Consider the following 26,785-nt stretch of genomic DNA (forward strand, 5'->3'; position numbering starts at 1 on the left):
TTGCATGACATAGCCTAAGTATTTGATCACCTACCAACCAGTAAGAATTCCAGCTCTCACAGACCTTTTAGTTTTTCTTTAAGAAGCCCTTCTGTTCTCCACTCATTACCTGCACCTGTTTGAACTCGTTACCTGTATAAAAGACACCTGTCCACACACTCAATCAAACAGACTCCAACCTCTCCACAATGGCCAAGACCAGAGAGCTGTGTAAGGACATCAGGGATAAAATTGTAGACCTGCACAAGGCTGGGATGGGCTATGGGCTACTCTAAAAGAAAACCATTAGTAACACACTACGCCGTCATGGATTAAAATCCTGCAGCGCACGCAAGGTCCCCCTGCTCAAGCCAGCGCATGTTCAGGCCCGTCTGAAGTTTGCCAAATACCATCTGGATCAGGGATGGGCAACTTCGGTCCTGGAGGGCCACTGTCCTACAGAGTTTAGCTCCAACCCTGAAAAAAAAAAAATCACCTGCCTGTAACTTTCTAGTAATCCTGAGGACCTCGATTAGCTTGTTCAGGTGTGTTTGATTAGGGTTGGAGCTAAACTCTGTAGGACATTGGCCCTCCAGGACCGAAGTTGCCCATCCCTGATCTGGATGATCCAGAGGAGGAATGGGAGAAGGTCATGTGGTCTGATGAGACAAAAATAGAGCTTTTTGGTCTAAACTCCACTCGCCGTGTTTGGAGGAAGAAGAAGGATGAGTACAACCCCAAGAACACCATCCCAACCGTGAAGCATGGAGGTGGAAACATCATTCTTTGGGGATGCTTTTCTGCAAAGGGGACAGGACGACTGCACCATATTGAGGGGAGGATGGATGGGGCCATGTATTGCGAAATCTTGGCCAACAACCTCCTTCCCTCAGTAAGAGCATTGAAGATGGGTCGTGGCTGGGTCTTCCAGCAGGACAACGACCCGAAACACACAGCCAGGGCAACTAAGGAGTGGCTCCGTAAAAAGCATCTCAAGGTCCTGGAGTGCCCTAGCCAGTCTCCAGACCTGAACCCAATAGAAAATCTTTGGAGGGAGCTGAAAGTCCGTATTGCCCAGCGACAGCCCCGAAACCTGAAGGATCTGGAGAAGGTCTGTATGGAGGAGTGGGCCAAAATCCCTGCTGCAGTGTATGCAAACCTGGTCAAGAACTACAGGAAACGTATGATCTCTGTAATTGCAAACAAAGGTTTCTGTACCAAATATTAAGTTCTGCTTTTCTGATGTATCAAATATTTATGTCATGCAATTGCATATATTATATATGTGTGTGTGTGTGTGTGTGTGTGTGTGTGTGTGTGTGTGTGTGTGTGTGTGTGTGTGTGTGTGTGTGTGTGTGTTCTGTTATATATTATGGATCAGAATTCATAATTTTAATTTCTGTTGTTTACTATTATTTACTATATTTTAGTTTTTTTCACTATGTGCAAGCCTGCTTGTAAGCAAGTGTGTTGTTATAACCTGATACACACAAAACAAAACTAAAATTATATTGTACATATTTTTATCACATAAAACATGAATCTGAGGTTAACAGTTTTTGTTGGTACCAAGCTACAAATACGAGTGCTGATAATGGAAAATAAACCAGCGAGAAAATGCATGATGCATGATGCATAATGTAATGCATGATGCAACTTAACATGGTCATCAAACCCCCCCCAAAATTTTGATTATTCTGCTAAAACTCACCAAAGCAAGCAGATTTCCAAGCCGCATGTCAGGCTGACTCCACGCTTTTCATGGGTGCTGGAGCTTTCGATAAAACACAATAACCCTGTCCAAAATCTGAAACATGCGCGCACAGACATCCCCTCAACAAAACCATAAACAGATTTTCTTCCTGAGGAATGTGAAGAGTTCCTGTAGTGTGAAAGAGTCAGGAGGTGCTTGTGGCCCGTGTACAACATCAAAACAGCAGGAAGCTACAGCAGCATTGTCATGGAAAGTGCTGCGGACTGGAACAGCACTGCTGTCTTTCTCACTCTCATTTTTCACCTCACAAACTGGCTCCCGTCCAACATTTCTCAAGATTCTTTGCACCCTGGGACTTACTAGTGTTTTATCTAGGCTTTCATATTATTTACCTGCACTGTCTTTTGAATGGATGGGCGCAGAGGGCCTGTATTTCATGCTGGAGAGATGAAGGCCAGCAAGAACTCAGGCAAAAAAACGACCACATCTGCTCCCAAATGTTCAGAGCTCCACAGTGGCGGAGCTTCAGACCCACTAACCTGGTTAAGTTATATAATACATAGCATATAGCAGTATATAATAAGCTCCACATAATTTACACAATGATACAGCAGTTTTTGTTAGACTGTGATGGAATCACATACAGCAGTACTTTGATGGGTACTAAGGTACTGAATGATGAACAAATTCAGAAATCATGGCATTTAACAGTACTTTTTGGTATTGATCACATTATTCTAAAAAAAAAAAAAAACCTTTAGAAGTCAGATCAGTTATAGCAGTCTGTAAACTGTGATGTACTCATCATTTAAAAATAAATTCAAACAGGATGATCAGGGGTCTTTTATTATCCTGAGGCTGTTATTTTTTATACAATGACTGGCTGGCTGTGCAATATCCTGCTTAATGCAGAACTACCTACCAAATATATAAATAAAAGGACATGAATTATTAATTATTGTATAATGTGATAAAGAGACATGAAACTAAGAATGGTCAATTAATACAGTTTAAAAGCCATTAAACAAAATTATCAGACAACAAAACTGATAATTAATAAATCGTAATTAATAATATTTATATTTACTGTAAAGTCATATCATTCAATTTGATGACATTAATAATATAGCAGCACCATTTTTGTTCAATAAGTCATTAAACACTACAAAAGGCTATCCTGGCATTTAAAGATAATAATTTACGATAAGAATCAAAGTTTCAAAAATTAAATAACTTGTCATACAATACAAAATATGAATCTCCAACGCACGTTCACACAACAATGTCTGCTCTCGTGTCTACACAACACGCATGCGTAATGGTGCTCTCGTGAACACGCGTTGGAGATTAATTTTTTTTGTTAAATAAAGTGGTAAATTATGTTTTTTGCGCAAACAAAGCACCTGGGTCAATTCATTAAATTGAGGCTAAACATGGATTATTTTTATGATGTCTTTACTACTTTTGAGGGGCTTTAATGTGGTAGTTGGTTAGGCTGTCAATAGAGGGACAGAAAGCTCTCAGATTTCATTAAAAAGATCTTCATTTGTGTTCCGAAGATAAACTAAAGTCTTATGGGTTTGGAACGACATGAGGGTGAGTAAATTATGACAATTATATTTGAAGAGTTCAGATGCAAAAGCCTCTAAGTGCCATCTGAAATTTTCGTCTAGAATGATCATTTTTATTAAGCTTGTATATTTAAGTTCAGTAATTTCACAAGTGACAATTAATAGTTAATTTTCATTGCCATTTAAGTGAAATTACTGTACTTAAATATACAAGCTTGATAAAAATGATCATTCTAGAAGAAAATTTCAGATGGCACTTAGAGGCTTTTGCATCTGAACTCTTCATTATTTGGCTGAACTTACCTTTTAACTGAGGATCTGTTAAGCATTATATTATGTACTAATCATGTTCGTTAATTATGTCAATAAAAGTGTAGTGCAGTTTGGTCATTAAAGGAATGAATAATGCATACAAAAAAGCAGTCAGCCTTTGTGGCAGACAATGCACCATGCTTTAGTGTTGTCTAGATATGCACTGTGCTCAGATTAGCCATTCAGATCAATAGTACTGCACTACCAGGGGATCTGAACACTTATCACTATCACTGCACACATTTCCACTGAAATCCCCACCAATGGGATCGCAGCACACATTTTAGCCCTTCACTGAGGAGGGTTGGGAGTATGCAGCGCTATTAAGGGCACACAGATGAACTGAAATATCAGCATACTACATATTTGGATAAAAGATTTTGATATGTCTCCTGACATATTTCACAAGGCTTTTCCCACAGATCAGCATTTATCACAGCTGTTAGGGTGAGGTTAGTTTCCACTGCTAGATTCCTAAAGGAAAAGGCTGGGTTGATGGGGAGAGAGGACCAAATGAGGCCGGACTCGTGCTTAAAATAGCTCTTATGAGCAGCCAGGAGTGGCAAGTATTCCAGTTATGTCCTGTAACTTCACTATCTCTCACTTCTACAAACCACAGGCATGCTAGAGCTGACACAACATTAAAAGTCTTACCGCCTTATCGACACAGCTGCAAGTGACAAACTTCCTCTCTTACTCTTTAACACATTTGGCCATGATTTTTATCTCTTGGGCACTCAAACAAGAGGTTTGTAATCTGGTAAACTAATAACTAGTCAAGTGACTCTTCTGGCTTTTCCCGATGGTGGTTAATCGGAGTCTGAACCTGGCACAGGTCCTGCACACACTGTGCCCCTAATGAGAAGCATCAATCAACCTTGGCAGCAACATTTACTTACCTGTCATCTGCATGAGAAATTTTCTTGACGGCTGTGTGCGATATTCCTACGAGAGCCCAACATTCTGAATCCATGAGCCCACCTCTATATGGAGCACAACTGAGTGATAACAGGGAAATCGAGGCAGGCGGCTGAACTTCGTAACAGTTTTCACCTGGGTTTGTTTCAGCAGGCAGCAGAACACTCAAAATAAACAGCAAACCCTTCTTCAAGCCCGTTCTTTCCTTGTGCGTTAGCGAGTAACAGAATGAGATCTGTCTCAGCGGGGCATGTAAATCTGAGCTCTCTTAACCCTCACGGCACTGATGAGGAAGAAATCCCAGCTCAGCTTACTGACATATGGGAAGACATAGAAATTAATGGAGAGGAAGAGGAGAGGAACAGGTGCAGTGGTGCACATTTTAATGGAATAGTAAAGAAAATGAGCAATTCTTAATACTATTGTACGATGACTAAGTGTAATTGTTGATAATGACTAAATCAACAACACTTAACACAAGCCTTATTCTTATTGATTTCATTAACATTCCCCTGGTTCTCAGTTCATTGTGAGTCGGACATTAAAGTATTTGTGGTTCAGTGAGTAAGTCAAGAAGAATCACTCTGAATGAGTCACTTGATTGATTTAAACCGGTAACTAAGGCTGTATCCGAAATTGCATGATCTCTGGATACGTTCTCTTTTTGAATCAGTATGTCCTTCATGTATGGCGTCATTTTTTAGTCAAATGTTATGAGCGTGTAAGACATGCTCACAAGCACATTATGTTATTTCACACGCGCAAAAATGAACCTTCAGCTGGCATGATAAAAGTACTCGCGCACAAATTCAACAACCGAGAGGTGTACAGGTAGCTGCGAGCGAGCGCCTGGCATACTCTCATGCTTGTACAGTGGAATCCTGCTCGCGCGCAGCGGGCTTCTGCTCGCGGAGTGCTGTTTTGCTCGCGCAGTGGATTTCTGCTCGCTCAGCTGATTTCTGCTCGCTCGAGTCTACATGACTTTTGACAATTTGGGGGCGGAAACCAAGGAGGGCACTGACCCTCTTATGATTGGTCACTTTCATCATGGAAAATCTTGGGAAATCCTAACCCCGCCCACCTTCAGACGCAGCGCGAGTCACTCAGCTCGCTCTGCTACTCCGGCTATCTCTGTATATTTTAGACAACGAAATATGTGATAAAACACCATACTAACTCTTTTCGTTTTCATTTAAAGAAATCTTAAACATGATAGCCACACAAATGTGGTTCATGCAACGCGTATTGATTATATTCACAGCACATAACGTTTGCCTATTTATAAAAAAAAAATATATATATATATAAAACACAAACCTGCCTCTTTTCGTTTTAAATATAATATAAAAACATTAAACATTTTAATATGGTCCAGGCAATATGTGCATTTGTACTAAACAACAGATTTTGCAGTAAACAACATTACAGTTTTTAATTTTTTTAAATACAATTATTACAATTTAAAATGACAAAACTCAACCCAGTCTCTTTTTGTTAAATTTCAGTTTTATCAATATTAGCCATTATAAAAGTATAAGTAAAAGGTATAAGAAGCTATACAAATAAAGCAAACAATTCAGTCAAACACAAAGTCAGCGCTCTATAAAACCATACAAAGGTAATGTTAAATAGCTTATAAAGTTATGAAACTTCCCCTTAGCCAAAACGATTGGCCAGGGAATAAATTATAGATTCACGAGACCAAAAATCGCCCGTTAGATATACACAAGACGAATTATATCTCATGTTTAACCACTACAGAGACGCCAGCGAAAGCGGCGAACGTCAGAACGACTATAGCTGAGGAAAGGCTGTTCCAGGCGGGGTACATGAGTGCCGAGCGCCCGGTCATCGTTGTATGGTTAGACTAGCGCTGACTTTGTATGTTTGACTGAATTGTTTGCTTTATTTGTATAGCTTCTTATACCTTTTACTTATACTTTTATCATGGCTAATATTGATAAAACTGAAATTTAACAAAAAGAGACTGGTTTGAGTTTTGTCATTTTAAATTGTAATAATTGTATTTAAAAATTTAAAAACTGTAATGTTGTTTACTGCAAAATCTGTTGTTTAGTACAAATGCACATATTGCCTGGACCATATTAAAATGTTTAATGTTTTTATATTATATTTAAAACGAAAAGAGGCAGGTTTGTGTTTTATATATATATATATATATATATATATATTATAAATAGGCAAACGTTATGTGCTGTGAATATAATCAATACGCGTTGCATGAACCACATTTGTGTGGCTATCATGTTTAAGATTTCTTTAAATGAAAACGAAAAGAGTTAGTATGGTGTTTTATCACATATTTCGTTGTCTAAAATATACAGAGATAGCCGGAGTAATGGGCGGGGTTAGGATTTCCCAAGATTTTCCATGATGAAAGTGACCAATCATAAGAGGGTCAGTGCCCTCCTTGGTTTCCGCCCCCAAATTGTCAAAAGTCATGTAGACTCGAGCGAGCAGAAATCAGCTGAGCGAGCAGAAATCCACTGCGCGAGCAAAACAGCACTCCGCGAGCAGAAGCCCGCTGCGCGCGAGCAGGATTCCACTGTACAAGCATGAGAGTATGCCAGGCGCTCGCTCGCAGCTACCTGTACACCTCTCGGTTGTTGAATTTGTGCGCGAGTACTTTTATCATGCCAGCTGAAGGTTCATTTTTGCGCGTGTGAAATAACATAATGTGCTCGTGAGCATGTCTTACACGCTCATAACATTTGACTAAAAAATGACGCCATATTCATGGCTATATAGTATCTGGAAGTACTACATTCGTAGCATGTTGTCATTGTCACGTGACCTACCAGCATTAGTTGTGTCGCTTTAATGCCATTCACAAATCCTCTCCTGTGGCCTCATAGGATCGTTACGGTAGTTGTCCATTGGATGCACACTTCACAATCTCGCCATCCGGGTACTTTTCGCTAATAGAGATGTATTCGTAGATGCCTCATTAGTGACCACCATGGGCAGCTATACGCAAGACATCTGCCATATTGGAACGGTCAAAGCCGGTCCGTAAGCACTTGAAAGCAAGTTGACTGACTCTGTGTCTGCAAGCAAATTTATTCACATGTATCTATATCTGCAATAGACTGCAGCAGATTATTTTCATAGGATTTAGTTTCTCCACGTGCTAAATTTGGTTAAAGCTCTTAGAAATATTACTCTGGAGCAGTCAAATGAGGTCTGCATATAGACCCCTTCAATGTTTGTAAACATCGAACGCCTAGGTTGGATGCGCGCGCAGCATGGGGTCAGAAAAATGGTGCGGCTAATAGACCGGCATATTGTGTCATGGGTATGCACTGTCTTTGCCATCACAGGAACGGGAACAGAACCATAATAAACTTGTTTTAGCTAATGGCGATTACCTGCTGTACTGGTCCTGCACGGGTTCGGACGGGTGACCCGCAAATTTTGCTCAAACGGGTGAAAAATATCCAACTGTGTCGGGTCGGACACGGGGGAAATACGGGTCTAAACACGGGTTTAAAACAATCACATGCAAACGTAAAAATATATTCATATTTTTAGGAACACGTCTACAAAAATATGCCTGTATTTCAAGTTGATAAAATAATTAAAAATCCACATCAGTTTATTTGCCCACGCGCCACGCCCTTTCACTTTTAAAAATGCATCATAACCGCGCGCGCGACCTGCTTGCAGTCGTCGAGATGGATGCTGAGGAGTTGAAGAGAAGAATAGCTAGTGGAGATTGTAAAGTTGTCGACAGTCATCAAAAATCAAGTCCAGTGTATGGGAGAAATTTGGAGTTATCTGAAGAAAATATTGTGAACGGCTTATTTGCTGCATGCATTTTCGTGTTGGATAGCCGCAAATGTGGAACTTCATCGCTGAGGAAGCACACAGATAACTGTGGTAACAAACAGGTAACAAACCAAGCAGTTCTCTCGAACAGTACTTTTTCAAATTTAACACTGTTAAGTATGTGTATTTTTTTATATAATAAACGGGAAGACAGGGACAATGCTACGATCAAAGATGCTCGTGTTTGTAGTGTTATTGTGACAACAACGGTATAGTTAAGCCCTGGTAAGTAAACAAATGTTTTCTGTAAACTGTAGACTAGTTTAATAGTTAGGTGAAATTCAATATCTGGCATTAATTGTGACCTGTGTCATGCTACTTAGCAGATAGCAGTATCTATCTGAACCATAGACTGTAAAAAAAAAAAATAGATCTGAACAGATGTCGTCTATTTTTTTTTTAAACGGATGAGATCCTGCAGGAATCCTGAAAAACTTGACTCCACAGCTGGTGTGATTTTCACAGTCCACGACGCAACAAGTAGGCATTTTTTCTTGACGAGAAATTCTCTGGTAAACACACAATTCAATGGGATGGAATGAACTTTCTGACCCCGACATGCGCACTGCGAACTTAGAATTTTCCTGTGACGTCAACCGTGAAGGGGTCTATAGATATCCATGTTTTTACTGTGAAAACTGTGAATTCGGACATACTACTCTTTTCACATACTGTTTCTGACCTACTATACACTCACCTAAAGGATTATTAGGAACACCATACTAATACTGTGTTTGACCCCCTTTCGCCTTCAGAACTGCCTTAATTCTACGTGGCATTGATTCAACAAGGTGCTGAAAGCATACTTTAGAAATGTTGGCCCATATTGATAGGATAGCATCTTGCAGTTGATGGAGATTTGTGGGATGCACATCCAGGGCACGAAGCTCCCGTTCCACCACATCCCAAAGATGCTCTATTGGGTTGAGATCTGGTGACTGTGGGGGCCATTTTAGTACAGTGAACTCATTGTCATGTTCAAGAAACCAATTTGAAATGATTCGAGCTTTGTGACATGGTGCATTATCCTGCTGGAAGTAGCCATCAGAGGATGGGTACATGGTGGTCATAAAGGGATGGACATGGTCAGAAACAATGCTCAGGTAGGCCGTGGCATTTAAACGATGCCCAATTGGCACTAAGGGGCCTAAAGTGTGCCAAGAAAACATCCCCCACACCATTACACCACCACCACCAGCCTGCACAGTGGTAACAAGGCATGATGGATCCATGTTCTCATTCTGTTTACGCCAAATTCTGACTCTACCATCTGAATGTTTCAACAGAAATCGAGACTCATCAGACCAGGCAACATTTTTCCAGTCTTCAACTGTCCAATTTTGGTGAGCTTGTGCAAATTGTAGCCTCTTTTTCCTATTTGTAGTGGAGATGAGTGGTACCCGGTGGGGTCTTCTGCTGTTGTAGCCCATCCGCCTCAAGGTTGTGCGTGCTGTGGCTTCACAAATGCTTTGCTGCATACCTCGGTTGTAACGAGTGGTTATTTCAGTCAAAGTTGCTCTTCTATCAGCTTGAATCAGTCGGCCCATTCTCCTCTGACCTCTAGCATCAACAAGGCATTTTCGCCCACAGGACTGCCGCATACTGGATGTTTTTTCCCTTTTCACACCATTCTTTGTAAACCCTACAAATGGTTGTGCATGAAAATCCCAGTAACTGAGCAGATTGTGAAATACTCAGACAGGCCCGTCTGGCACCAACAACCATGCCATGCTCAAAATTGCTTAAAATCACCTTTCTTTCCCATTCTGGCATTCAGTTTGGAGTTCAGGAGATTGCCTTGACCAGGACCACACCCCTAAATGCATTGAAGCAACTGCCATGTGATTGGTTGATTAGATAATTGCATTAATGAGAAATTGAACAGGTGTTCCTAATAATCCTTTAGGTGAGTGTATACAGTATTATGGAAATATGCATTTTCGGATGCAGCCTATGTTTGAAACCAATTTGTAAGACTATTGATCGATTGATTAAAATAATCTGTTCATAACAGTCATTTGTTTACAATTCAGACAACACTAGTCCTATGTTTTACCTTCGAGAAGAACAACAAAAAACATGTTGTCTATTTACTTTACAGTACGTCTTTATTGTCTTTGTATGGCTCCCAATCTTTCTCCGTCATAACAAGCAATTCAATCTGAAAACTTTTTTCCCCCAAGGAATTTAGTTGGAAATAGCAAAATGCAGTTTACTAATTTCTTTTAATATTATGTTGTGTAGGTAGTTTCAAACGATCTTCCTCAACACTGTATGTACCTGCTTTGCACAGATTACCAGATTCTCTTTAAATCAAATTCAGTAATGCAGCTCCAAGCTAGAAAATGCAACACCAGCAATGGTCATCATTACCATTCTCTGGACATTTCCAGCTGATTTGCAGATTCCAGCACAGGCATATGATATCAGTGGCTCATGGATCATTATACGTCCCATTACTCACGCATCTGTTAAAGAACAATTTAAAACTCTTGCAGCTATTAATTTAACCAAAGCCCCTTTAGATCTTCTTAAACATGGTTGAACATACAAACAACCTGCACTGAACACATGCCCTCTCAAAACAGAGAGTGTGTTTCCTAAAGTACATTTCATGCAAATAAAAGGAAGAGAAGCACTCACTGGTCCTGTAAAAGGAAGTCAGTGTTTTCTGAGGAGATATGTCCCGTCACAGGATGCCTGAACGTGGTCGTCCTCTGGTTGTGGCTGCATTAGAGAAAAAGAAAAAGTCAGGAGATGAGGGAAATGAGGGAAAATGACAAGAGAAGAAAAAACAAAATGAGCAATCCAATATTAATCATGTTTAATTTGGCACTTCCCTCCCCTGCTGTGGGTACTGTAGCCGTAAGAGCAACATTCTACAGGAATACACCAAGTTTGAGGAATTCTGATGACTTTCCCGCAAGAGTGCAGAATGTGTGGCACTGGCAGCGCTGAAGTCTGGCCAAGCCCACTCATATTATTTAACACAAAGTGTGGTGCTAAGCACAAACTTCTGCAGAAACTATTGATTTCAATTACACAGGGCCATTCACTGTTTTAAGTAGGGCATTAAAACATCTCACTGTCATCAGGTGTAATAAGACAGAGACAGGGGGGCTTCTAAGGGTGAAAGCACTGTGAAATAACACACATAATATGCCTGCTGTCATCGATTTAGTTATTCATTTTTACTTCATGCCGTTTCTTTGGCTGGAAGAGAGGGAGTGGTAATTTGATGACTAAGGAGACACCCCCCAGTGAGTTCATGTGCTCCTATATGAGGATAATTCAAGTCACTTATCTGCCTATCATCATATCCATTATGTTTAAAAAAGCTATATTAAGTCACATTGCCTCAGTGACTCTCTGTGGACTCAAGGCTTATAAATGCAGTTAAAAGAACAGGCATAGTCATGCTTCAGGTGTGCTAGTAATCATCAAGCCAAGTGAAGATGTCCTTCACGCAACACAGAGGCTTGAACAGATGTTAGCACAGTTCTCTTTAAACGCTGTTCCCTTTTGCCTCTCTATAGAAAAGTAAATGAATAGTAAGTCTAGGCAGTAAATAAACATACAGTAAAAACACATATAAACCAGTACTTTAACATTTCAACATGAAAGTTTGACATGAATAACATTTCAGAACTATGGTGGAGAGCAAGATTTTCCAGTGAATTATGACAAGTCTGTTCCTGACACAAATATCATACAGCTTCAGAAGACAATATAAGGTTTAAGTTTCATGGAAACGTGTTGTTATTATAACTAAAACTATTTAATTGTTTTTGTTAATTGAAACAAAACCTATACAAAATAAAATATAAATATTAGATGGAAAATGTACTAAAGTACTAAAATTACTAAAACTGAAACAAATAGAAATATTTAAAAAACGGTTACACTATTTGGTAACACTTTATTTTACAGTATCCGTGTTACAGTAATAACTATAAATTATGCATAATTACATGCAACTAACCCTACAACAAACCTAATCAAAAGTAAAGTAGTTAATTAATATTACTCAGTGCTTAAATGTATAATTACATGGTAACAAGGACACCTTAAAATAGTGGGTTACAGATGTCCTTGTTACCGTGTAATTATACATTTAAGCACTGAGTAGTATTAATTAACTACATGTACTTACTATAGGGTTATAGTTAGGATTAGGTTTGTTGAATGGTTAGTTGCATGTAATTATGCAAAATTTATAGTTATTACTGTAGTAACTACATGTAACATGTAACAAGGACACTGTAACAAAGTGTAACAAAAAAAAAAAAACATGACAAGAACATAATATTACTATGGTCTTATCCACCATCAGTGTACAAGGTGATTTTCAGTCCAGGGCAGCAACAGCACTAATTACTCTAGTTAGAAGACATTTAAATACAAGGCAAGCAACACTGAATAGAACATAACTTGTTTTTTTCTCTTAGCACTTAGTTGACTGGAAGAGTAGAGAGAGGAAAGTAAGTTCGAGCTGGACTCGAACCTATACTGCCTGCATGAGCAGCATGGCTCTGAATGCTCTAACCGCTGCACAAGAAATGAACAGCAAGAGATTTATGTCAGCATTCCAAATATAGCCCCTTATTAGCCTTCCTAAACTTATGGTGGTGGCACGTTCACCATGACCAATAAACTCAGGCATGCTTCTTTCACAGTACACTGTCAAATTTAACAGGCTGTGAAAAACACTTCTCAGGCTCGGCGGAACATGTCATCATACACCCCCAGTGACACAACACTGTCAAGTTCATTCTTTAGTGAACAATCATACCACAGGAATCCGAGATACAAATGTCCTCAAAAGATGGTTCTGCTGAATGCAAACATACGTCTCCAAACACTACAAGCTTTTATCTTTAATTGAACATTTAGTGCATCAGCAAACTCTGCTGCATAAAAGCTTTTCAGTGGTTGCATCAAAGAACGCTTGACATTAAAGCATGTACTACAAAGCCTTCACTACAACAATGGTCTTATCCATCTTGTTGCAGCTCGATTCAGTTCCTGAATAAACATGATCCTGAAGTCAATCCTGCTACCTCATCTGTGAAATTAATTTATGTAATGATCAATATCACCACAAGAAAACCCAAATAAAAACTGAAATGCAAGAAAAATATGCAATGGAAAACCATAGTAACACTATGAAATTCAACAACACATCAATAAAACCTATATAAAAATCATAAATATAACAAATAATGTTTGCTAAAGCACAGGAACCAACAGAAGTGCTCCTAAAACGCTGTGTCCCCGGTTTTCCAGTAAGCTTGGTCCGTCCATCATTGTAATGTAAGTTAAAAGACCCTCCTCTGAAAGGTTCTTCATCATTACAGGGCTTTCAGCCCTTTCTTGGGCAGGCCGACTGCAACCAGGCCTTTCTTTTTTATGTATGCCATCCACATCTGAGGGGAGTCAGCCACAGGCCTGCCATTAGACTCCATCAAATTACATTTGGCATTTCTAAGAGACTTTAGGCACCTATGGAGTCAATGCGAGTCAGGTATAAGAAGCTGAAGCATTTTGATGGATTAAAAGCTGGATTTGATTTCACAAAGTGATTTTAAACCATGATCATTGTAGGATGCATGACTAAAATAACAATGGAAAAAAGCAAGGCAACACTGACATTACTTACCAAAAAAAATAAAAAAAATACAACCCCTGTGACCCCATAATATAGTTTTTTTTTTTTATTATTATTATTATTGTGTTAAGCATAAACAGTCTGTTGACATCATTGTATAAAAACTCTTCACAATGTAACACAATTAACTGTGATAAGTTAGGACATTTTATTTTTAGACCACCAAACAGAACAGTTGATTATCTGAGAAGCAGCCCTTTAGGTCACATTCAGTAAAACAGACCAGAAGTGAAACCTGTAAAAAAAACGATGATGCACGCAAGATTACTGTACCTCGCTCAGTCGTCATCAGCCTGTCAGGCACAGATTGGTGCACCTTCCTGTAATGGGCTACAAAAACACAAGCACATTTCCTGATTCCCTCTTGCCCAAGCCTTTTTTTCAAATGCATCATGCACTTTGATAAACTGCATTGGCCCTATACAATAGTTTTGCTATTTTCCACTGTTAATTAGGAATCTGCATTCTTTAGAGCTTTGTTCTCATCATATTACTTCCGAACTACTTGCCACGGAATTCCCTGCATTAGCATTGAGGATAAACAGAATAGCAAACAGTAGCGCTGTTTGTTTAGCCATAATGCAGGTTTGAGGGAAAGCAGTGACATTATGAATGATGATCATGAATAATCTCTCATTGTGTTAGACTGCTACTTCGCCATTTTTTCTTGTCATTAGAATCACCCTTTATAAATTAAACTGTGAACAATGTCACATGACAATATATATTTTTGTTTTGTTTTTCGATGTGAAAATGTGACAATTTTATTATTTTGGGAATGTAAATTGTTAATGTTTTGCCCACTGGTTCAATTTACCGCTTGACATGACAGAGCTGATCACTATGAAAGAGTGATGAAGTATGTAAAGTATACCCAATCAGTTTGACATTTTCTTAAACAGACCATTCGATTATTGGGTAAAATCATTCATAACAGCTTTGCTACAAAGACAGACAACATGTAACGTATATTACATCCAGTTGCATCCATACAGATACCACAAGCATGCTGACAGTCAAATGCAAGAAGTTGTGTAGTGGTGCAGTCGGGCCTGTTTATATTCAGAAGATTAAAGTCCACATAGAGAAGTATTACCACAGCTCTCAACTCCCCTTGCACTATGACAGCTTTTACACGTGGGATGAACATATAATTTGGCATCTCACAAGAGCAGAACAGGCAATTGTGAAACCAAAAGCCATGTTTATATAGAGAAAGAAGAACACATTATTTAACAAAACTGCTGATAGTGGTAGTATAGCTACACAAATGATATTGATTTCTCCTAGTCTCAGCAATTCAAGTCATAATGCAGTATTAAAACTCAGTATCTCTATCAAGAACAACTTGTATGGTAATCTTAAGGTCTGTATTTTAAAAGACGATCTGAAATCATTATCTGTTGTCTAAAATGTTGGAATTGTTTATACATTCTTCTGGTTTTATGGTCTTAAAACTTTTCAAAATAAATGTTCTTTATTGGCATATGGTTCCCTGGAGAAGCTTAACATCCATGATGGAACCTTTCTATTGCACAAAAGATTCTTAATAGTTGAAAAATGTTTTTGAGATTATTAAAATGGTTATTTTAGGAACAGTTTATTGAAGGGTCTTTGGGGAATGGTTCTTCTAAAAATCCCTTTTTGGAGTTTATGTTAATGATGGATTTCTACAATGGTCAACACAACGCCACATGAAAACACACTATAAAACACATTTTCAATGCCAAATCAAGATAGCATTATCACAAAGCACTATCAAGGGAGCTTGTAATGAATGTGTTTTCTCTGCCTGATTAACCACATTTTACTCCCCACCCAACTTAAAAATAGCAATAACAAAAAATAACAGAGCAAAGTAGTATTTAACTATTTAACTTAAAGTTTTAACTATATGCTTTCATGGCACAGTCTATTTTCTCAGCTTTAAAAAGTTCACTACACAGGCTGCATAGTTATTAAATTGTTTCAATAAGATTTACATTTTGTCCTTGCAGATATTCAGTATAACGGGCTGTACCAAGTTCTCAATGAACAACATGCTCAGAGGTAAATCTTTATCAAAATTAAGACCTCTTAGCATCAGAGCTCAAGCAGCAGCACCATGGCATTCCCACCGATACTTCAGGACTTCAGCTGTACTATACTAGGGGAACAAACACTTTTTAACACTATTTAAACACAAAGTTCCGGATGTTCTCATTCAACCTCGTTTTCAACTCTTTCTTTATGTGCTGCCCTAAAGTTGTCTCACCTGCCAGAGTGCAGTAGATTATCTACTTCCTCCTGGGCTCATTCCCCCAGTCGGGTTTGTCCCCCGAAACGGTGGCAGGATGAGAGAAGAGCTCTGATGGGAAAGTTGAAATCCTGCTGAAGTGAAGCAGCCAAAGCTCTCCAATCTACACAAGTTCTCCTGAGAACAGCCTGCCAGAAGTTTCACTCAGCGCAAAGTATTTGACGGCCATTCAGAGATCAAACTCTTTCATGACCAGAACCGAGCTCAGCCACACAGCTTATCAGATATACCCTCTTTTCTCTAACTTTCCCTCCCTCTTTCTCTCTCTCTCTCAAACTCCCACCCTCTTGGTCTCTTGCCAAACTACAGCCCAACTGGGAGGTGTTTCTGTGACAAAATAAATATTTCCCTATCTGAGCTTCATAACACAGAATCAACCCGGCTTTAGCGCACTAGCCTGTTGCCCTCCCAGAAAGCATCTCTTGTTTCTATTGTACTGCCAGGTTTTCTTGGCAAAAGCATACAGCTTAATTTTTATTGTTTTGAGTTTCCTGTGAAAAAAACGACTAACAATTGGAGGGGAAAACTTTGATAATTTGACAACATCACTGCAAAATGTAATTTTACTTTCAATTTTACCATATATGACGACAGCCTGCAGAGAAATGCGTTTCCCCTCCGTTAACCAAAACCTTGTTCTGAGTCAAGGCACACACCACTGCACCTGCATCAGATTCTCTCCAACAGCATGTTTGCAACATTTCAAACTACTGGCTAGACTGTGGGCTGTAAATACTAGTAGGTTAGCTCACAATAGATAAAAAATGAGGTATGCAGACCAGGAAAGTAGGTGTTATTTGCACAGCTCTAAAGCAAATATTGAATCAGATACAAAAAAAATTCAGCTCAATAGAACAATGGACATAAGGCCACAAGGTTTAAAGGTCCCGTTCTTCGTGATCCCATGTTTCAAACTTTAGTTAGTGTGTAATGTTGTTGTTAGAGTATAAATAATATCTGTAAAATTATAAAGCTCAAAGTTCAATGCCAAGCGAGATATTTTATTTAACAGAAGTCGCCTACAAAAAAACGGCTGGATTGGACTACATTCCTCTACTTCCTTCTTTAATGACGTCATTAAAACCGTGTTTTGACTAACCTCCGCCCACAGGAACACAGGCGTATTAATGCCGAAATGTCAACAGACGTGGTTGATGTTTATCTATAATCGGATACTGCAAAAGTTTCATTCAAAGTTGTTAGTTTGCTCTGTCCATTTCACCACGGACTGTTTTTCTAACCTGGGATAATATCAAGCAGGCTTCTCTCAGCGTTTCATACTGACGAAGGGGACAATTTCAACTATATTCCAGCAAGCGGTAAGTAGTGATTTACTATGGAAGTAGCGATCAACTTCACATCGTTTCTCTTAGTAGGATGAAAATAATCTTACTTAAACTGTGATTAATATACAGAAAGCGATCAAAGAACAATCCCTTTCCAATCGCCCAAGCTGTCAATCACACAGCGCGAGTTTATCTGGACACTTGCCAAAACTCGTTATGAAATCAATGACGCTGTTACACTGCACAACGAAGCTCTTACTGTATTTATATACCTCATGTTTGCATTGGTGAAATCATTAGTGAGTGCAGAAACTGCGTTGCAATGATAAGATCTTTTTTCACGCGATCAACATACTGTCATCTGCTCAATGCTCATCACTGCAACCTTTTATGTGACTGAAATAGATCTAAATACTTAAACTTCTCACGATTCGTTAATCCCGATAGCTGTAATAGTAAAAACGTATAATAGCTGTAATAGTAAAAGTTTTCCAGATAGTTCCACATGTAATGCCAGATATTTCATATGCAAGCATGTCAGCCAATCACAGCAGAGGGCGTTTACATTGAAGTCTCACAGCAGACACGCCCCTTCAAACAGAGCGTTCAAATCAGGTGATGAAATCAGGCTAGGAAAAATGCCTTTTATTTCTAAATTATAAAAGAATTTGATCTAAAAAACATACTAACATTATAAGGGCACCCCAGGAAACATTATAAAATAATAAAATAATCCATGGAATGGGACCTTTAAAATGCACTTGGATGTGAAACTATAATGCGTTTGTTTTGATAAATATGTATACTTGTACAGTACAAGGATTTGATTTAAAAAAAAAATGTGGTCAACAAGAGCACTGAATAAAACAAAACCTGAGTCAGCAGCAATAATAAAAACTTAGGCTACGCAACTTTGTACAAAACGCATAACGTCAAGCATGCATTTCACAAAGTAGTAAACTCAACACTATAATAATCTATAGCTTCATGAACATTATACATCTTAGTTGAGAGGAGAGACTGAGGAAGAAAGGAACTGTAACTGTGAGAGGAAAGTACTGTGGGATTTGGTTACTCAGCCTTGCAGTGAATTACTTTAACTGAGCCATTTTTCAAAAGACAAATTGTCCAATTGTAATCCATTTTTTTAACAGGCCGGTTTCACTGGATGATTTTAAAGGTTTTATATAATGTATTCAAAAAGCTATTTTACAGAGTTCTGGATAGGTCCTATTACTCAAAAAAAAAAAAAATTATTCTCCACATTAAGGGCTGTGGTTACAAATATATAAAAGGGTTGTCAATCAAATAAAAATGTTAAATGCAAATAATTGGTTCAAATGAAGATAATTTAGAATTTTGAATATTTGCTAAGATTTTAATAATCACACTAAATTAACATGTAATTAACATGTATAATACTTCATTTACCAAAAAAAATAAAAAAAAGATTTTTTTACAATTGTAAAAACTATTCAAATTCATGAGTTCAATTCCCAGGGAGTGCATGTGGCTTGAGTACAAAAGTAAGTTTCTTTGGATAAAGGCATGTGCCAAATTCATGAATGTAAACATTAAACCAGCCGTAATATATATCCGCATGATAAAACAAACTTCTCTCTTCAAAATTGTTGACCCTATTCTGAGTCTAACCAGCAACAGTGACTGCTCTTTTCCTGCTGGTGGCATCGAGCACCTCTCTCTGAATACACTGACCATCCTTTTGGTAACGGCCCCTAATCTGCTGCTGAGTGACATCATGATCCCGGCCCCTCAAGAGTGAGGCCGCATCCCTCCTAAAAAAAGGTTTTGCAAGGTGCTGTCACTGTGGTACAAAAAAAGCAATCCTGCCATTCTGGCTACCTCAAGCTTCCTTGATACAAAGGACAGTTTTCCAATATAAGGACATAAAGCACATAAAAGACCTCGCATGTCCAAACAAGCCTCAGACTTTAAAGAACATTGAGAGCTCAACGTGTTCATTAAACAACACATTTCAAAGGATAGCCCCCAAAACTGAAGAGCACCCCAGCAGAAAGCTAATTAGAGCGAAGTAAAAGGACAAGGGTCCCGGAACAACGAATGGGAGGTTTAGTTGAACACAAACACAAATGTCGTTCGCTCCGCCTGGTTGCTCACAGGCTCAGCTGCAGTACCCAGTCCACCGAGCAGCATGACGGACTGATGATGATGTGTCAAGCAAGCAGTGAGTGTAAAGAGAGACTTAAAAGAGAACCAATGCTAAGTGAGACATACAGTAATTACCAAAATGATTAGGTCAATTTCCTACACAAACAAACAGTTAAAGCAATAACAACTACCCCATCACGACTCATAAAATATCCAACCTCTGATTACGCAGAAAATTAACCCCACATGTTTTTGATGTAACCCATTTAATTTCAGACAAAACTGATTAAAATGAAAATCTGATCCGGTGCTTTGCTCGCTAACAGAGCATTACCATGACAACATTTGCTCAGATGAACTCCTTTGGATTTCAAAGCCTCCAGAAAAGCGCGTTCCAGAGCGCCTGGAGGCGAAACTCTGGAAAAATCTTCAAAGTTTGAGAACAGCTAACAAAACAAAAGTTGAAGAAGCTGAACCCTTGGCCTTGAAACATCCTCGTTTATGAGATGGAGCTTCCTATGGTCAGCACTTCTGTTGGGTCTTTTAATAGCCTAATATTAACAAGCCCATCAAACGGCTTGTCATTAGTCGGCAAAAAAAGTCTTAGTTAAATAACTACTGATCAACAAAGCATTATACACACCCCCTTTGTCCATATACCGAGATCTTCACAATGGCCTGAGGGAAAAGATGCGCCCATAAGAATGTGGCAGCATCAGCACTTCCATCACTTCACTGGCACAAAATTAGCCTGCTGATAAATATTTATAAAGAACAATTTCGCAGCAATTTATCACAGAAATCGCTGTTTTACAGCCACCCGGACAGTCACAATGAAATGACTTTCAAAGGCACTTAGAAGATCAATAGCGACAGCAATTTGTGTTGGGGGCTTGGGGTGAAAAAAAATAAGTTGTTACCTGAAATAATCAGAAGGAAATAATTAGTGAAACACACCCAAACCTGCTACAGGAACAGTGACCTGTGCCGGGTTCAAACTCTATCTGTAGCAACCCCAACAACAGCCTACAACATGCCTCGCAAGTTCATCTCAGCTCCGCACAGCCTCTCAACATTGATTCAGTTTAGCTGACTGCTCACGTCTAGCAGAGGCATCACTTTACTTTCATGGGCTTTGCTAACACATATGGCAAGATGGGTCCTAATGACAGGAGAGACAGAATGACATGGACATGAGTGGTTTTGATAAGTAATTCTGAGCCGAACAAATGTCAGACAGGGGGAAAAACAAATGAAATCACAAACAATAAAGTTTGCACGTCAACCAACACATGTAAACTGACAGATGCCATGTCTAGGTTTAGTACCTCAACATCTGCAGAATAGCTGCAGGATAGATGAGATGCCCTGAGACTGCAGCAGAGCAGCAGCACATCCGGATATCTTCATCTTAATTCAGTTAAGTCAACATTTACATTCTAAATACGTAGAAAAGAAACTTACAATAAATCAAATAACAGAATACCACTGAAATGTCATTATAGTGGTGACTATTCAAAATTATAAACTGTTCCAAGCATTGTAATAACAAGCTTGTTTTTGGAATCAGGGCAGAACATGAGATGCATAAGTTTTTGAGACTGTGTTTATGTTCCTTCCTTTGGGACCGCAATTAATCATGGTTGATAATGCACACAACATTGTTTGGCTTCTTTCCCTTTTCATGACTTGCTACTTATTGCATGATGCGCATACTAAACTATTAAAGTCAGCTCTTTTACTTCAAAATGTAATGTTTAAAGTGTAACTTCACCGATTTTCTACTCGCTTTGAATTGTTACAATATCGGTAGAATATGATCATGCACAATGTTTACTCTTTCTCTGTGTTACCTGACTTCAGCATTTTTGGATACCGCCCACAGACAGTCAGATCGACAGAGGGTTATTAACAAAACAGTTATTGTAAGGTATAGGTTTAGTCACAGTAAATTGTATCGTACTTTGTTTTCTCTTTAAATAGCACTATGGAAACATGGAGAAATGGCAACAGCTTTCTTACCTGTATGCGACTGAAGTTTTGACGAAACAGATGGAACGGCAGTTTCTTTGACTACAAACACAATGTTCGCAATGTTCTCTCCATATTTATGATTCTTTGCAGCCTTTATCCACTGCCTACAACGCTCTGGATCCTTCACTGCAAACCAAAAGTAACTCACTCTAAACGTTCATTCTTTGAATTCTTGCTCCCGGGAACAATACAAGTCGACTCCAATATGACTAAAAGTATGCTAAGAAGTATTTCCTACTAAAGAAAGGCGCTATTTGACTATGGTCAACTGTATCCATAGTGGCCTGTGAATGGCCTTGGAAGGCAACATGCCCAGTGCATTATGGGTGTTGAAGTTTTTCTGTTTTCTCTAGCCAGATAGCACCAATTAAAAAAAAATATATATATATTTTTTAATCACCTTTCTAATGCAAAGGCAGCCAAGCTTTAATGAAAGCTCACTTTGCCAGCAGTGAGGTACTTTTTTAATTCAATGTGTTACTTGCAGATTTATGAAATTTACTAGCAATTTCTGAGTGAAAATCATTTCTATGCACAAAATGTTTTCAGTGCACCATACACACACACATATATTTCATAAAGGTGTTAACATAAGGGCAATCTTCTTTACAACTGCATTCTCTGGGCTAGAATAAGGTGTTCAGTCTTGATGGTGTGCCGTTTTAGGTTTGGAATTGAGAGATTGCAGTAATCTGACGAAGCTAACCAGTAATGACAAACTGACTGGGCCGCGGATTTGTCGCAGTAATAAGGAAGCATGTGGTCTGTAGCCTTAGACAGCTCCAGGCACCACATCACCACGGCCATCCAAATGAGGCTGTCATAAAGCGAAATTAGAAACACTGATACTGATTATAATTCTGCAGATTAAATACAGGTTAGGTTCTTTTTTCTTTGTAAATAGGACTGTTCCTACTAAGATTTAAAGCCCCGTGTTTTGCACTAGCCCGAGAGCACAAACTAATTATTATATTTTCTTTCGAAAGCCAGGTAATCAACAGCAATGAGATTCACTTAATAAACATGGATCAGGAATACACACAGGAATAAGGCACAAACAAAATATAAAAGGAGGCACTTGTTTCTCTTAAAATGTCTGGAAATCCTAACCTATTGGTGTGGGACAAAACACCTAGAAAAGTCACACTGGATGAAGTCATTATTGAGACAATCAGCCAAATTATACACACAGCACTACACTACCTCCTGTTTTAATTGGACTAAAGTGACTGGAATTTAAAAAGTAATACCAGACTAAATATGCACTAACCAAGTATGCCTTTCCTTGTCTTTTCCACCATTATAGTTCCTTATTAGATGTGGGTTTCATGTTATCAAATAGATATGTAAAACACTGAGCATTTGACTACCTCAGTATTCTTAGGATCTGTGATCTTGGGAATGACCTGACCTGCAGTGACCTAAGAAAATGTTAACCTGAGATTTAAGTTGAGATGCAATACCTTCTTTCTGACTGTCAGAGGGAAAATGAGACAACGATATGAGACAATACATTGTCAGCAGGGTGCTGCAGAGGGAAATATTGCTGTGACAGTTGTTCTTTGGGCATAAACATGTTCCCGTGGACTCCACGCAGTCAAAATCAGAGCGGCCCTGTAATATCTGCAGCAAGGACAAACTCTGCAGGATCATACTATCATACAGGAAATACACATTCCTCTCAGGCCACACTCTTCCTAATAAGATCTGTCAACTGCCAATCCAGAGAGCACACAGAGAATGCTAATGGTGTACCCTAAATTCAACAACTCAAAATTCAAAACAGATTTCCATTTTTAAGGCCATTTTTAGGTCACAAAAATATATTTTATATATATAAAAATATATTTCATATATATATTTCATATATATATATATATATCTATATATATATATATATATATATATATATATATATATATATATATATATATATATATATATACACACACACACACACACACACACACACACACAAAACATTCTTAACTCGCTGAAAGCAACAGTGATGTGTAAAAAAAAAAGAAAAAAAAAAGACATTTTTTAAAGGAGATTTTCAACTATTTCAAAGGCTACCTCTAGGGAAAATTGAAGTTGAAGTCAAAGCCAAATCAAAGAAAAGTAACCCAAGGACAAAATCAAACATGCCTAAAGCAGCACAGGAAGAATATATTCCTCCTGTCATTCCTTAGGTCAGAAGAAGGCACTAAATTATCTGCGTTTCTGTAGCTTCAGACATCTCGTAATCTTACAAGAGCTTTGCTTCCGACAAGTCCTCTGAGCAGTTTTCAGCTCATCTTTTTAGATTAGAAATGTTCAGGCTTGTGCTATTCTCAGGACACTCTGCAGTTGAGGCTTCGACAGACGATGGCTTCAGTTCAGCCAAACACTTAGCTGCATTTATCACTGATGGTTCTCCTCCAAATGTAAGCAACCTTGTCACAACGTTAGGCTCCATGTGCATAAAACAGATTTACAGCAGGCAGAATACATCAGTGGCATTAGAGCCAGTGTTCTGCCATGCCAGAAAAAAAAAAAAAAAACGGTACCAATAGTAACAACAGTTGAGTATTTTATTCAAAAAAGGTTTTATTTCAGATGAGCCAAAAATTTACCATTTAGACAGTGTGACCTCTTTAATTTGTGGCTTTTAAAACAAGTTACTACTTCCTATTAACCAAGGCAACGGGTCATTAGACTTTCTAGTAGTAGCAACAATGCCTTAAACAACCAATTATCAAGTGGAAAAAGGGGGGAAACCCTTGGTTTGTTTTCCTGCATCTAGGGACAGTTGTGCTAAACAAACCCTTGATAAAATGCTTATATGTTGCATGTAACAAAAAGACATTGTTCTTGTATTATTGCACATGTCACAATCCATTAGACACTGTCTGATGCCATTAGACAGAATCCCCAATGTGGAAGGAGAGGACGTTTTTTTAAATGCAAATATTCCAGTCTCAAAGAACAAGCAATGACTCTATACCTGCACATTGTTTTATCTACAGGATGCCATACTGAGTGCTGTACCTGAACAGCTGAACAGTACCTGAACTCCCGGGTGTGATAATGACTGACCAAAGGAACTGATATATGTGTAATGGTGCACTATAAAGTTTGCTTTATATCATGGTGAAGACTTTCCATTGATCTCAATGTTTTATACTAGCAATAACTGAGTGGCATTTCAAATTCTCAATCCTATCCCTAAACTTCGCTCACAGAAACCTTTCTGCATTTTCATTAAGACACTATTCAGAATGTTTATTAAACCTGGGGACAGTTGACTGGTCCAGGCAAAATCTGACCCACAAACATATTCAAACACTAACCAGTGACCACATATGTTTACATCTGGATTATCCATTTCATCTCTGGTCTAAATGGGGGATGGGGGGCGGTGACCATAATCCCCACAGAAATCATAAGCCATTCCAACTTTCATAATCTTAATAAAGTCTAGAAAAAGCATTGTTATATTGTTGATACTAAAATTTTTCCTTCAGCAATATCCTCTACACATAAAGGCCAACACAATCCATTATGCATAAGGAGATGTAGCTCACTCCAAAGCCCCGGACTCTCTGCACTGTAATATAAATAATCACTGGGTTCAAGTAGAACTGGCACTAACAAGTCAATTAAAAAAAAAATCAATACACTGCCAACTCAAGCTTAAGTCAAAGAAGCCATAGGACTCTTAAGGTATATTACAGTCTAATGTTTCTAGTCACCGAAACTTTCAAAATAGTCTGGGTTCTAGTTACAGAATTTGGATTCTTCTTCTCCTTTCAGCATACGGCATCATGAGTTCACCTACAGTACATTCACCGCAGAGCAGTAGTCTGGCATCTCCTGCTGTGTAGGGCCAGGGGTGAGTTGTACAACAGACACGGGCTCTTTTTAACAGGCCTTAAAAGAAAGAGGCACAGATAGTAGGATATAGCTGTCAGACACATTATTCATTACAGTGAGAGTGCCAGAGGTTTCTCTGTGAACCCTACATCTTAACTACAAAAAAATAAAGAAAAGAAAGGAAGGAAGAGCCCACCCATGGAGGCGGCCCCTAAAAGTTGAAATGTGAATTGCTGTGCCACTAGATACAAAATGCAGAATTGCATAAATACTGAGAAGTGAATTTCCATAATTACCCGTCCACCATTGGTCACACAAACACAGTCCAGCCCTGAACTAATGCAATTGGTTCAGCCAACAGTACAATGCTGATAGCAGAGTCACAGTGTTTAAATGTTAGGAAAACATATTTTAATACTGAAATAAAATGCTATAAATATGCAATTGTTTTTCCAATTAAAATCAGAATCTTGATATGGTTTAGTGTGATTATCAAATATTGTTGTTATTTTATATTGTATACATTTTGTATTTTACCATTAAATAGTATTAGTTCAACACTAATATTTCATTTTTTGTTTAATATTTTTATTATTAATAATAATGTTACTATTATCATAAACTTATAATTGTTTGGGTAAATTGTGCAATCACGTGTTATATATATATATATATAAAATAAATATTTATATTTTATAAATACATTTAAAATATCTAAATGTATCACATTTTTCTCAAATCGTGCAGCCTTACTACCAATGTAAATAAAACTGTTTTCACTTTAGTCATAAACAGGCAACTCTGGTTTTACTTCACAATAAAACTACACCTAGTATATGATGCGTAACCAACTGTAGAAACAGTCATGCAGCATTACTGAAAAACAATGACCATGTGTCCGACACCACAACTAAGAGATGGTTCGAGAACATTGTGGTATTTCAGGGCTGTTTTCCATAAAGATTTAAATGAAGATATTATGAATAATCAGTCACTTTTTTCCATCACAACAGTAGAAAAGAGAGATAAAGAGTGAGAGAGACAAAAAAGGTGGGGAAACCAGTGCTAATGGGCTCTATAAGCAATGAAACTTGCACAATCCTATTTGGTTCCAGCAGTCGGCCTTCGTCCTTCTGTCACCTCACGGTCAATATGCTCACACAGACATAACAC

At 38.4% G+C, this 26,785-nt stretch overlaps 1 protein-coding gene across 5 annotated transcripts in view; it reads right to left on the reverse strand.

Moving 5' to 3' along the window:
• The window catches only part of plekha7b (pleckstrin homology domain containing, family A member 7b), a 111,165-nt gene that overhangs the window by 53,418 nt on the left and 30,962 nt on the right, over positions 1-26,785 (reverse strand). For 4 of the 5 annotated variants that reach the window (XM_081359924.1, XM_081359923.1, XM_081359922.1 and 1 more), the window contains one exon: positions 10,987-11,070. In XM_081359924.1, the coding sequence (XP_081216050.1) occupies positions 10,987-11,070 (84 nt within the window). Of the gene's footprint in view, positions 1-10,986; positions 11,071-16,265; positions 16,387-26,785 lie in introns of those variants that run through there. The other variant, XM_081359925.1, reaches the window with a different exon arrangement.

This window comes from Scardinius erythrophthalmus (genome assembly GCF_964197995.2).
Source record: "Scardinius erythrophthalmus genome assembly, chromosome: 2".
Classification (NCBI taxonomy): Eukaryota; Metazoa; Chordata; class Actinopteri; order Cypriniformes; family Leuciscidae; genus Scardinius; species Scardinius erythrophthalmus.